Source organism: Excalfactoria chinensis, chromosome 5 (genome assembly GCF_039878825.1).
Source record: "Excalfactoria chinensis isolate bCotChi1 chromosome 5, bCotChi1.hap2, whole genome shotgun sequence".
NCBI classification, from domain to species: Eukaryota; Metazoa; Chordata; class Aves; order Galliformes; family Phasianidae; genus Excalfactoria; species Excalfactoria chinensis.
The window spans coordinates 15,122,035-15,135,078 of record NC_092829.1 but is presented as its reverse complement, the minus strand read 5'-3'; the positions used below and the strand labels follow the sequence as shown (position 1 = coordinate 15,135,078).

The window sequence follows — 13,044 nt, the reverse complement described above, 5'->3', positions numbered from 1 at the left end:
GGGATGGAAGTAGGTGGGCTTTAAGGTCCCAGTATTAGGCTTCAAGAGTCTCAGTCAACCCACTAAAAATATTTACCTCACAGAATGAATCACAGAATCACAGAATGACCCAGGTTGGAAGGGACCTCAAGGATCATGTAGTTCCAACCCCCCTGCCTAGCCGGGCCACCAAACATATGCCTTTACTAGATCAGGTTGCCCAGAGCCCTGTCCAACCTGGTCTTGAACACCCCCAAGGACGGGGCATCCACAACCTCCCTGGGCAGCCTGTTCCAGGACCTAACCACTCTCCTAGTAAAGAACTTCCCCCTAACATCCAACCTAAATCTTCCCTCTTTTAACTTAAAACCATTTCCCCTAGTCCTGCTATTATCAGCCCTTTCGAAGAGTTTGCTCCCCTCCTGGGAGTAAGTTCCCTTCAGGTATTGAAAGGCTGCAATGAGGTCAAAAAAAAAAAACACATCCCAGCTTTCACTAAATTAATACAGCTTATATAAAAATGAACATTAATAATCTAAAATTCAACATGTGCCAAGCAACTTCACTGTTTTAGAAACTCAGACTGCAGATTATTCAGCATGACCACCTAAATTTAAGTCAGCTATAAACAACACCCTAAATAAGAGATATATTTTAAGTTTGAAAATCATATTTTAAGCAGAATACAAAGAAATGATGTAACATCCTACAGAGGTATTTGGAAACTCCAGCCTCTGAAATCCACCATCCTTTAGTCTTATTTAAATGCCTCAAAAAAGTAAATATGTTGAACAGCACAAAAACACCATTGTTTCATTAAAAATCCTCCTTGCAGTAGCTGCTAAAAGTCATCAGGCACATGGCTATACGGTCTCCAAAATGAGGATGGCTGACTTCCAGAACAGCCTTGTATATCTAATCAGTACAGTCACTGCACCTTTTATTGCTATTATGCATCTTTATTTCTTTTATTAAATGAAATTTAAAAATTTACAAAAATTTAAAATATGCATTTAAAAATACACTTTATTAAAACAAAAATAAAATAACCACAGTCTTTTCACAGTATCCAATTAAGTATCTGTCAGGTACATTGCACTCATACTGATAGCTCTAACTCCTGAATGCATCTTTAGCTTGCCAAAATTAGGCATCATCTGACTTATTTCTAGCTCTGCGTGTTAAAAGACAGTGAATAAATCAGCCCTTATTTAAGAAATAGCTTCCCTGTTCTAAACCCAGGGTCCTCAAACTGTGATCTTTATAATCACATCAATTGAATCATTTACATTAATCTCAGTTATAAGTGATGAAGATACATAGAGGCTTGTGAGGGTAAAAAGTAAAGCTTCAAGTTTGCTTGAGGCCTCAATACACAGGTAACTCCTTTGGCTGCCTGATGGTTTTGTCATGTTTTCTCCCTTCCCAGCTTTATCTGTATTATTCTTATCTGGGTTCATGTTTTCAAACGTATCTTCACTACAATAGCTATAACTCACTTAGCTGTATCAATGCTCAATAGAACAATAGGAATTTCTCGTTTAAAAGTTCACCATATCTCAGAAGCAAAGAAACATTCTCCTGGAGATCTTCTAAACCTGCTATTACAGCACGACACTTAAGAATAAAGGAATTATAGCACCAAAATTGATCCCATCTACTCACTTTCAAGCCCTAAGGCTTACTTACACTAAATGGGAAAACGGTGAAGCAGGGATTGTCTTAGCAAAATCTAGCATGCACCATTTAAATCATTTACTGACCGACATAGGGAATAACAATTGCATTGCACATTGCAAAATGGGACAGAATGTCTTCATTTGTTTAACAAAGTGTTTCTTAAACCAAAAGGCTTCCTGTAACAATTAGCCAGAATTCACAGAATTTCTGCTCACCACACTAGCATAATATGTGCAGCAACCTATGATTATCTGAATGTCTCAATTCAATAACATAAATAGAAGACCTGCCAACAGACTTGGACAAACAAAATTTAATGAAGAAGAAAAGCAGTCTCATATGGAACCCTTTGTTTTCCAAGATATACCTACAGTTCAATTCTTGTGAACAACAAAGTGCTCAATTTACTTCTCTTCAGACTTTTCTCAAGCTAAATATAGGAAAGTCTGCATAAAACTGATCTTTTAAATATCAACTATAAGTCACACAATGCAGACATAAAGTGTGTCCTGACTTCTTCCATTCTTTCCTTGGTCATTCCCCCAGACCAAGGTATGAATATGAACTAAGATATAGACTCAATCAGCACTTGGAGAGTCACTACATCAATTTCCATTAAATGTGCCATCTAAGTAAAAGAAAGAAATGTGGATGTCATCTTTCATGAAACAGATTCATAACAAGTGACAAGTATAGCAAAAAAGGATTTTTTTATACCACAAAAGCACATTGCAAAACAGTTTTACATTTATCATGTTTTCAATCAATGTTTCAGCATTTATAAATATATACATATATTTTATGTAATCTATATATATAAATACATATTCCTTTATATTATATAGGAAAAATGCTTCAAAAGCAACACTCATGCAGGAATGAGGAGGAAAAAAAGCCATGTGACTGTCACATTCATATTCACGCAAAGCTGCCAGTAGGAACATTAGTGGTGAGGCATAGTGAGAACTGTGCTAAACAAAGCAAAAATGATAGAAAGAGGCAGCATCTTCTGCAGGACGAAAACAACACTGAAATGATTCATTTGATATAACAAATTGGCAGGTTTAGTCAACATTTCTTTTTCTATCAAATTAATTGTGTGTCTGAGATACCTTCCAAAATAAAAAATTACTGATCTAGTTGAACTTTCAATATGGTTGTACATGGAGTTATGCTGTATGCATATGGAGGTAAGGATGTATGGACAACATCATTTACAGATCATCCTTCCAGCTCTCTGAAAAACACTTCTCATGCTTCGCCACTGTCAAACATGCTGTTTTACAGCTCTTCTTATCTTTCTTTAAGGGAAACAAATTCAAAATTTACTATCCAAAGCCAAATGTACAGCTTTATAATATAACTGGTTAGAAGGAAAGACTACTGGTTTTGCACCCAGGTTAAAGCAGCAATTATTTTTATTGATCTATACTCTTGTTTTTTCCTATTTTGGCTTGTTTGTATCATTTCACTATTTTTGAGCATACAGTTAAGAGATTTATTCTACAAGCATAACTTGTAAAAGAGAAAGTTATAGTTTATTATGACTCATGACAAAAGCTGCAGTGCTGCCTTTTAGATCAACATTCTCCTTAGAAACAGCTGTGGCAAAAAAATCTCCTGTAGTACAATATACTTTCAGCTGGCCACTATGTTGTACAAGACCCTCCTAAAATATCTTCATTTGCAGTCCTCTAGAAATGAATACTGCCTCTTCAATTATTAAATGCAAATGTTAGTTGAGTGCATTCAGATCTTGTAAGTTTACAGCCCTTAGGGTGACTGAATGAGCAAAGTGCATCAGCCTTGCCTTACACACTATTAACTTCTATTACTGATGGACAAAACATGTACGTTTCGTGGTGAAGGAAAAGGTGATTTAAGTCCTTAAGAAATTAATGGAACTTCAGAGTGAATACTACTTACAAACTGAAAAAAGGGAGTAAAACCCATGAAAGTAAGCATCTGATGGATTGCCTTTGAATAGATCAAACCACAAATTAAAATCCAAGCTAAAAAGGAAATAAATAAGACAATAAATGGGCAAAAACCAGGAACTCCAAGAAAGCCAGAGGATTTCCGATAATCTTCAAACTGTAAATCAGGTTTACAGGGTTCCAAATGACTAAATAAATAAATAAGGATATTATTATTTACCATAAATATTTTCATAGAACTTTGCTACACCTCTAAAACCACATTCCTGTTCAAGCGAACAAGAAATTGGAAGCCAAGTTAATATAAAGCATTTATTTCCTCCTCCACCAGGAGGGAAGAAAAAAAAAGAACTAAGAGAACATGGGATTTTCAGTCCTGTTAACTATTGTAGAAAGCTATGAAAATCTTGGCAATGTTCTAAACTTTTACTTATTCAAAGATAGAGAACTTTGACTTTCATATATTATTTACACTATACAAAGGACTCCAATATCTGTTTTTTCATGGTTCCGCTATTTTTCATGTATGTTGGAAGCTCCTTTCCCTGAGGACACAGTAGCTTTAATCTAAAATGGAAAACTTGGTCTCTCCATAATGGTATATGTGCATAAACTTCTACATTCATTCCATTTGCCTCCATTCTTGAGTAATGTTTATTCTCTTGTAGCACTGCAAAGAACATGCCATTTAATGCTGTCACTATTTCTAGAGTAGGCCTGAGCCAGTCCAACTCAACAGCACTCAAAGGTGTGATAGAAATTAATCAGCTATTCAAATGCTTCAAGAAGAGTCAGACTTAAACTTTTCTAGGACACATTTCCTGAAGTCTAAAGGAAGTGCACTCCTGAATTTCCAGCCACAGGCTTATCTCTAAGGTAATGCTGTCAAAATTCCAGTCATAAGTCAGCTACTTCAGTGAGTGCAAGATTTACTCCCTAGATTTCGTTAGGAATTAATATCTTCGACATAATACAAGTTATGAGCTGGTATTGAAAGTGAACTTCCTAAGACTGGATTAGTAACTGCATAAATCAATGAATGAAGGACAATTTTTAAATAAAATAATAACCAATTAAAACTAAATACTTGGGAAACTAACTTAATTTTACTCTGCCACCTGAATTATGCTCTGGCAGTATGACTCCAGAGTTTGTATTTAAACATGTGAATTGATTTTACAGCATGTTTAACCTTACATCACTTAGTGAAAAGAAGAGCTTTTGATTTGGGAGGGCAAAATACTGGTTTTCACTACTCCACTACTTCTAAATCGTTTCAATACACCCAACCTGCACTATGAAAATATATGCTGGTATTCAATGCATTTTTTTTCTTTCATATGAAGTTTCAGGGAAAGTTTGCAAGCAATTAGCTAAAGGCTTTACCATCAAGGATCTAAGCATCATTAAGCACTAACACGGAAATCCTTTGGAACAAACATACTTGTTGGACACAAGATGCCAGCAATGAAAATAGTTACAGCTATATCATCCAATGCAGTAACGTCCAAAAGCCTCTTCTTTGAAACACCTACCATTTTCTGTAGCCGTCAAGAGAAAAGAACATTAAATTGGTCTGTAGCTTTTCATCTTTGCGGACCAATAAAACAGTCTATACGTGACAAACTCTTAAAATCAGTTCAGCATTAAATGACGTGCATCTAGAAGGCCAGATTTTACTCGCACTCTGTTGAAGCTTAAATTATTTTAAACACTGTTTATCAGTTATGAAGATTATCAGAAAAATACAGCACAAACACATCCATCAGGAAGAGAAAACCAATTTACAGCGAGAAGGTGAACAGGGCTCAGGAACTTGGTCACAGCATGGAGAGGCTGCATGGGGCCAGACAAAGGTATCTGATTTAGGATGAGGAAGATGAGAAGACACAAACACTTGGAGAGGAGACTCTGTTCTTGAGAGAGAAGATGAGGTAGTATCAGAGGCTAAAAAGTGAAAGAAAGAGAATGATAAGGGTGGGGGGTGAGGGGTGGGAGAGAAATAGATCCAAGAACAGGGTTTAATGGACTCATTAATGGGCGTCAAAGAATGCAAAACACTTATTTTTCCATTCAGTAAGATGGAAATGGATTCTGCATGAGATAAATTGTACTTTTCCTGAAAGCAACAACAACAACAAACTAACTCTGCATTCAACAATGTACTCCTCTACTGTGGGAAGCTAGTTTTGAATTTTTTTCCCCTATGTAATAATGTAAGAGTTTGTAAAATATACCAAAGAGGAAACAAAGAACAAATCCCACTGTTACTTTCTATGGCAAACCAGGTGAACTCTAACAACTATAGGCTGTTGTTCAACAATAGATTGAATAATTTGATTTTTAAAAGATTGAGGGCAACTTACTTTAACCGAAATAGTCAACTGTCAAACCTCAAGTGATTTGCACACGCTTATCTACCTTTAAAAAGGAAATGTCTTCTCCTCTCTGAGATTTCACTTCAATGAGTGATTCATAAAATCTTTTATTCACCCCCTCCCCCCCCTCCCATATTTATTTGCTTAATATGTACAAACTTGTATATGCCACTCATGGCAAATCAGCTCATTTCTTGATTGGGCCAATGAATTAACAGCTTAGCCTTGTAAGAAGTACAGAATCCATGCTTATTGTACTTCAAAGATTACAAAAATGTAAGCCTGAATCATTTAACCATTTATCAATTATTCACCCATTTTATCAGATGGGCAAAAGCTTTATATAAAACACTGTTTTTTTCGAGAACTTTCTGTTAAAATTTCAACTTTTGCTAAATTAACATACCTTAAAAGAAAATGTTTTACACCCCTTACTACTACCAGAATTTTAAAATGCTTTTTTTCTTAAAAACAAACAAAAAAAGAAATAAAAAAAAAGTTGCAAGTATGAAAGACTTCACATTTGAATTTTAGGTCTCATTTCATGACACTCAGATTGGTCAAGTAGTGACTAGACAGGAAAGGAGATCACCATTTTCTCTGATGGCAATCAAAATAGGGAAAGGGAAGGTTTTCACATTTTCATGTGTAAATACATACATAAAATGCAATGGTAGCATTGTATTGCATGAAATGAAGCAAAGAGTTCTGTCCCCAGCAGCTTTTCTGTATACCCTGCAAATGCCAATTTAGTTTTGCATTTCCAAAGACTGGAAAGACTCATTCAACTGATAAACATCTAACATCTGGGTCATCAATCATATCTACTACCTGATGTTTTGGGGTCTTTTTTTTTTGCACGATGTTTCTTTCACCTTGTGTTTTCTCACTCAAACATTATGGTAAACTTGAATTATTTTCATACCATAACATAATTACTGTAATATTTTTATATGTTCACCTGGATAAGGGATTTTTGAAAAGCTCTGACATGAAGTTTTTACATTGACACCACTGTGCAGACACAAAGCCCCAGTCCTTACCAGAGCTTGAGTATGTGCACTGTAACGAAGTGGCTTCTGCTAAAATTAAAAGCTCAAAACCAAAACAAACAGAATAATAATAATAATAAAAAACATTAAAAGACTCTCCCTGGCCTACCCATCGTAATTACCTTTTATAAGAAAAAACAAAAAGGGACCCCATTTTTAATTTCCAATCTTGTCCTCTTTGACAGTAGAGATAAACTCTAACATCACAGTTAAGATTCAGGACCCAATGGCAAACTGGATCTTCAGGAAAAATCTAAGGAAAGTTCTTGAGAAGCTCACAGTTTTGGATGAATGTTAATCTATACTTAAAAGCTCTGAAGAATATGAAGTTTATAAAAGTCACCAACTACTTATGCTCTGCAGTGCCGTATATATGAAATAGGACACCCTGAAGAGTGAGCAATTCTGTGTCCCCATGAAAAACATACAAAAAAAATAAAATAAAATAAAAAAATCAATCCCCGTTTTTTGGAAGGCACAGAATAAATTATCTGTCTGAAACCTTTAAATACATACATGGAACCCTCAAAGTCCAGTTAGCTCCTTCAAACAAAACAGTGAGCTAGACTAGAACACAGAATGACCACCACCAGATTTCATGCTGTTGTCTTTTACACTGTAATTACAAGAACACAAAAAAATTCTACTGTAGGAGCAAAGAGGATGAACTGTGCCATGCTTCAGAACACGTGATATTACAGTTCCTTTAAACCGGGTGATTTGATCTTTATAATTGAGACTGCTTGCCATTACAGCAAACACAGAACTCTTTCTTCTAGTGAACATTAGCTCCAACTTCAACTATCAGATATAAAATATTTCAAGTGGATTTTTCTCTACTGCAAAATTCCAATATTAAGCAAAGATATACAATACATTTCAGTGCATCGTAGTTTATGTGTCGGGTTGACAGACTTCCTCATAAGCTGTTTGTATTGAAGTACGATTAAACAGAAATTGATATCTGAAGGATGCCAAGAAAGGTAAGAAAGTTTGGAGATAAAACCCAAAAAAGAGAGGGGGTGCAGAAAAAGATGTTTAGAATGCAGATAATATACTCTAAATGTTTTTGCATTGCGTATCATCACATTAATTACTTCTGTGTTTTTTCACAGGATGCATGGCTCATCTGTTTTTATTTAAATGACTTTATGAGGCATATTGATTTGCCTTGTAAAAATGTAATATATTAATAAAATGTATAACTTATATATTGTTATATATATATTGTTAATATTTACTGCTATGCAACAATCATACATTTTATGCAGTGCAATTGTGAAGTACAATTTTGCAGTACATATGATTTATAATAAATATATATACCTTTAAAGCTACGGCTAAAGTAATCCACCTATGCAACACTATTTTAATACACATATTGGAGATCTTAACAAATTCCATTAGTCACATATTCTATTTTCTCAAGATTTAGTTTCCTTAAATTTCTGTGATATGCTTTCTTAAAGAAGAAAATATGTGAAAAATACTTAACAGACAGAACAGGACTTTGGAAAATAGGCTAATAAAGCACATTCATTTTCAACTTTTACACAAAAAAATATACCACCGAGTTCAGCAAGATCCAGACCACAGAAATTTTAATTTACAGTGAACAAACTATAAAAGTACTTCATAAATAAAGAAAAAGTCTGTATTGCAAAATGTTTTTTTTTGACTTACACAACAACGAAAACATTCTCACAATACATGATATCATTTTACAAATCAAACAACTAATCAAAAAGTCTAGTTATGGGAAGTCCATTTTATTCAGCCTATTGCTCAAATGCAGCTCTTACCTGTTTCAGGATCACTGAAATCTGGTAATGTAATTGTATTAAGCTGTCGTCTATCGGCAATAGCTCTGTCTAACAGGCTGCTCCCACGTCCAGAATCACTGTAATGAAGTATAAAAACTGTGAGCTATTAAAATATAAAATTATATACTGAGATACAAGTTGCAAGCTGCCCTCCTCCCACAAGGGTTCTTGCTATAAAGGTTCTTGCTATGATCAAATTTAGTACCAAGCATCACTAACCACTCACAGTACATTAAGCCAGATGCACAAGGACAGAATTAAGCTGAGCAAAACTGAATCCATATTTGCTTCAGCATCTCTGTTGTCATAATTAGTACAACCAAGAAGCAAATACAGACTTAACTTGATTTATAACTAGCAGCTTTAGGAAAGGCTTTATTATGCCTTAAGCTATTCTGTAAGATAAGATACTGCTGTTTCAGCAGCCCAAGACTACAAATGTGAGTTTGAAGATATACACTTATCCCATACTGAAGAGAAACACTGAACTCAGGATATCTAATTTTGGGTAAAGGTGTTATAAAAACATTATAACTGCATTTTGTATAAAAAGGCAGCACTTTTATCTCTAGAGATTTGAGTAGTGTGATTTTGCGTCTTGTTTTGCTTTTGAATGTGTGTGTTACCTATCTAATGGTGAGCTGGATTCTAATTGTGGAGCTGGAATGTTTTGAACACTTAACAATAGATCAGGTGCCTAAGCACTTTCCACAGGATTTCCCTGTTAGCTCCTGTGGACAAATGCACTCAGCTGAAACTCACTATCTGCCCCTCAGGCTTCTTGCTGACAGACTTGCTGGAAAACTGATTGGTCCCAGAACTGCAATTAAAGACTGGAGTAATAATGGCTAATGTTGTTATTCTGTTTTTAGGACCCAAAGTTAGTACTACTTCCTGTCAACTAAGACTTTTAACAAGTGACTTTTGTTTTTTAGAAGCAATCCACAAACTTAAAAACAATGAACTTTAAAACAGTTGGGTTGTCAGATCAAATTAGCAAAGTTTTATCTGATTCTTACACCCCACAAAACAGAAAAAAAAAACCCTATACTAAACTCCCATCTTAAAGTAAAGCCTAAGAGACCTTAATCTAAATTGTCAGACTGGAATTTAATGTATCTTTACAGTTGCCCTAATTTTTTAATCAAAATTTGAACCAAAAGGCAAGAAACCTTCCAGCAACTCTTAATAGTTGCATGCTTCAAAAAACAATGTGACAACTGCCTTTCTTTGTACAGCTGTTATTAAAACGATATAAATAGAACTTTGCACTATACTAAGATTACTGCAAGACCAATTTCCTTACAGAATGATGCCATGATAGAAATCTACAGGAAACAGAAGGGGACTTTCTAGGATACATACTATCAGCTTTAGTTGTTACACCAGTAGTTGCATATCTTCTGTATTAATTACTTCCTCAGTCTACAAGCAATGACATGCTAAATGTTGCTGACAAGGAAAGTGAAGCTTAATATAAATATCTTCTAAGCACTTTACTGACACTGTAGTTTGTTCTGTTTTCTGAAGGCAAACTAAGTACTGGAAAATAATTCAACTATTCAAGGAGCATATGGCTGATGTAACCTTTATTTCATACACATTCCAAGTCTCATATCACAAAATGATTTTGTACATCTTATTAAACTATTTAATGAGAGAAAGGTGCATATGCTGAATAAAGACAAGTAAAGAACAGAGACAAGACAAAACGCTGCAGTTGGCATGTACGCTGTGCTATATCTAGCTGTTCAAGATGTATTTTTAGTAGTAGAAGATTGTTGAGGACCGTGAACCCAAGTTTACACCACAAAATATAATTAACCGCAAGAAGAAATACTTGCAATCGATCAGCTTAACAGAAAAGTGAGTTCTTATCTCACTGGGAAGATTATACACGAAAACTAGTTCTGATTCTAAATCAGAACAAAAAAGCATGTTTCACATGAGCTTGAAGTATTTTTAAATACCTGAAAATAAACATTCTAAAATGGTTTTAGATTAAGAGAAGAAACAAGAAAGAGAACAGTAAAGATTAAAAGATCCTAAAGAACTACAAGAAAAGGTTTCTATTATTTCCAATGGAAAGTTGTTGTCCAACAGTATTTGTCAACAAAATGAAGTCTATGTTAAAAGTAGAGGTAGGAAAATCTGGACTTGACCCCACACTCCTGCATTATCTGTAGTGTAGCTGAATGAAAAAAGCTTATCACATTTCAGGTCAGAGTGATTTTTTTATTTTTTTTTTTCCAAGGCAGACAGATTTGGATTACTGTGGCAAAACATGAGAGCATTCATGCCTTAAATTTCACATGGACCACCCAAATAAAGGCTGCATTTTGGCATCTGCACTGCTTGGTATAACTCAATGTATGAATCGTGAAACTCATCATGACCCTTATCTGCGGGCCTTTCTTTTTCATTACCAATTTGATTTTAATCTAACAGACTGTCAGAACTTCAAGACAATCTTAAGCATTGAGATAAAAAGAGCAGTAGAAACTATTAGGCACAAAGTAGTCTGCTGTCCACCATCATCAATTAGCTTAGAAGAAAAAGTTGTAACATACTTGCTTTCTATCAACTCTGAATCTGAACTGGGGGCCTCCAATGCTCTTTCCCCCATACCCCTCCAAACTTCTTTCTGCAAAATTAAATCAGTGGTTTCCCTGTGTATTTCACAGGTGATCACAGGTGTGTGTGGCAAAGGACAAAGCTGTTTGGAAACTCAAAGGACTCTTATCAACTTATCCAAATACTTGCTAAGGCATTTGAAGAACTGTAATAGGTTCATAAGCCGCACTTCTCTTTAAAAAAAAAAAAAAACAAAAAAAAAAAACAGCCATGATGAGTTCCCAAGCATGTTATCTTTATCCATGTGATCTCCATTTCTTCTTTAATCTTAATTAAAGTTTAGCCCTCTTTTTCATCCTATTCAGCAAAAGTTCTTTAATTTCTACTAAATTTCTACTCCAGCACTATCTTCACTAGCTGATAATAAAGGTTCTACAGTTCAGATCAGGAAGAAAAACAAGACAACGTTAGAATGTAGAGTGACATCACAGAAAATGTAATGAAGTTCTGCCCTTTCTGCAATCCATGCCCATCACAGCACAGCAGATTAGCTTTGGTGCACATTACTTCAGAGAAATCCAGGTGGTCCCTGCCTATCCATCAGGTCTTAGCAGTGTCTTAGTACTTCCAGTTCCCCTCAAGGTAAGTTTGTTCATTCACAATATCAGAACAAGTAAAAGCAGGACTGCTGACCCAGTATTGCCCTGTCTAATATTGCACAGTCTAGAATTCCACAGCACCTTACCTCGGGTTAGTGAGATTATAGCAGGATTTCCAAATCTGGAGCATGTGTTTACAGGTAAGGAGTGCTTCATCTGGGCCTCTGCACAGGGATTCCAATTTGACTTTTGTAAACAGTAATCTAGAGAAAAGGGAAAAAGAATTAAGAGAAAGAAAAGAGATTCAAGCAAAACTTCTTTAAAGATATCCAATCTCAGGCCACACTGGGGTAATAACATAACTTCAAAGACAATGCTCATTTAAATCTTTGTTTTATGAAGTAATTGCAGTAAAGTCAAATAGTAAATGATGTCATCAAAATAGCAGTACTTTTTACAAGAAACAAAGCTTACAGGATTTAATTTTTTTTTTTTATTTTATTTTATTTTTTTTTTTTTAAGTTAAACAAGATAAAATTTGCTTAAGGAATTAGTTGGATCATTCAAAACAGTATTTTGTATTTTGAAGAGAAGAAATATCTTCATTAAGGAAAATCTTCACTACTCTTACGAGAAAGGAATGTGTTTTCCTTAAGTCAGCTCACATGAACTTAGCAAGGAAAACAAATCAGTACCGATACATGCTATTTGCTTGTAATATACTATAATTGGAAAGATACAATATAGTTGGAAACATGAAGATTGGAGAAGGACCTGGGGGTCCTCATGGATGAAAAACTTTTTATGAACCAGCAGTGTGCTCTTGCAGCTCAGAAAGCAAATGGTATCCTGGGCTCCATCAGGAGAGGGGTGGCCACCAGGGATAGGGAGGTGATTGTCCCTCTCTACTCTGCTCTTGTGAGGCCCCATCTGGAGTACTGTGTCCAGGTATGGAGCCCTCAGTACAAGAAAGAAATAGAGCTGTTGGAAAGGGTCCATAGGAGGGCCACGAAGATGATCAG

At 35.2% G+C, this 13,044-nt stretch overlaps 1 protein-coding gene across 2 annotated transcripts in view; it reads right to left on the bottom strand.

Annotated features, from left to right (window-relative positions):
• The window catches only part of TTC7B (tetratricopeptide repeat domain 7B), a 114,776-nt gene that overhangs the window by 32,982 nt on the left and 68,750 nt on the right, over positions 1–13,044 (bottom strand). For both annotated transcript variants that reach the window (XM_072338611.1, XM_072338612.1), the window contains 2 exons: positions 12,169–12,285; positions 8,829–8,926 (listed from right to left, as the gene is read on the bottom strand). In XM_072338611.1, the coding sequence (XP_072194712.1) occupies positions 8,829–8,926; positions 12,169–12,285 (215 nt within the window). The remainder of the gene's footprint in view (positions 1–8,828; positions 8,927–12,168; positions 12,286–13,044) is intronic.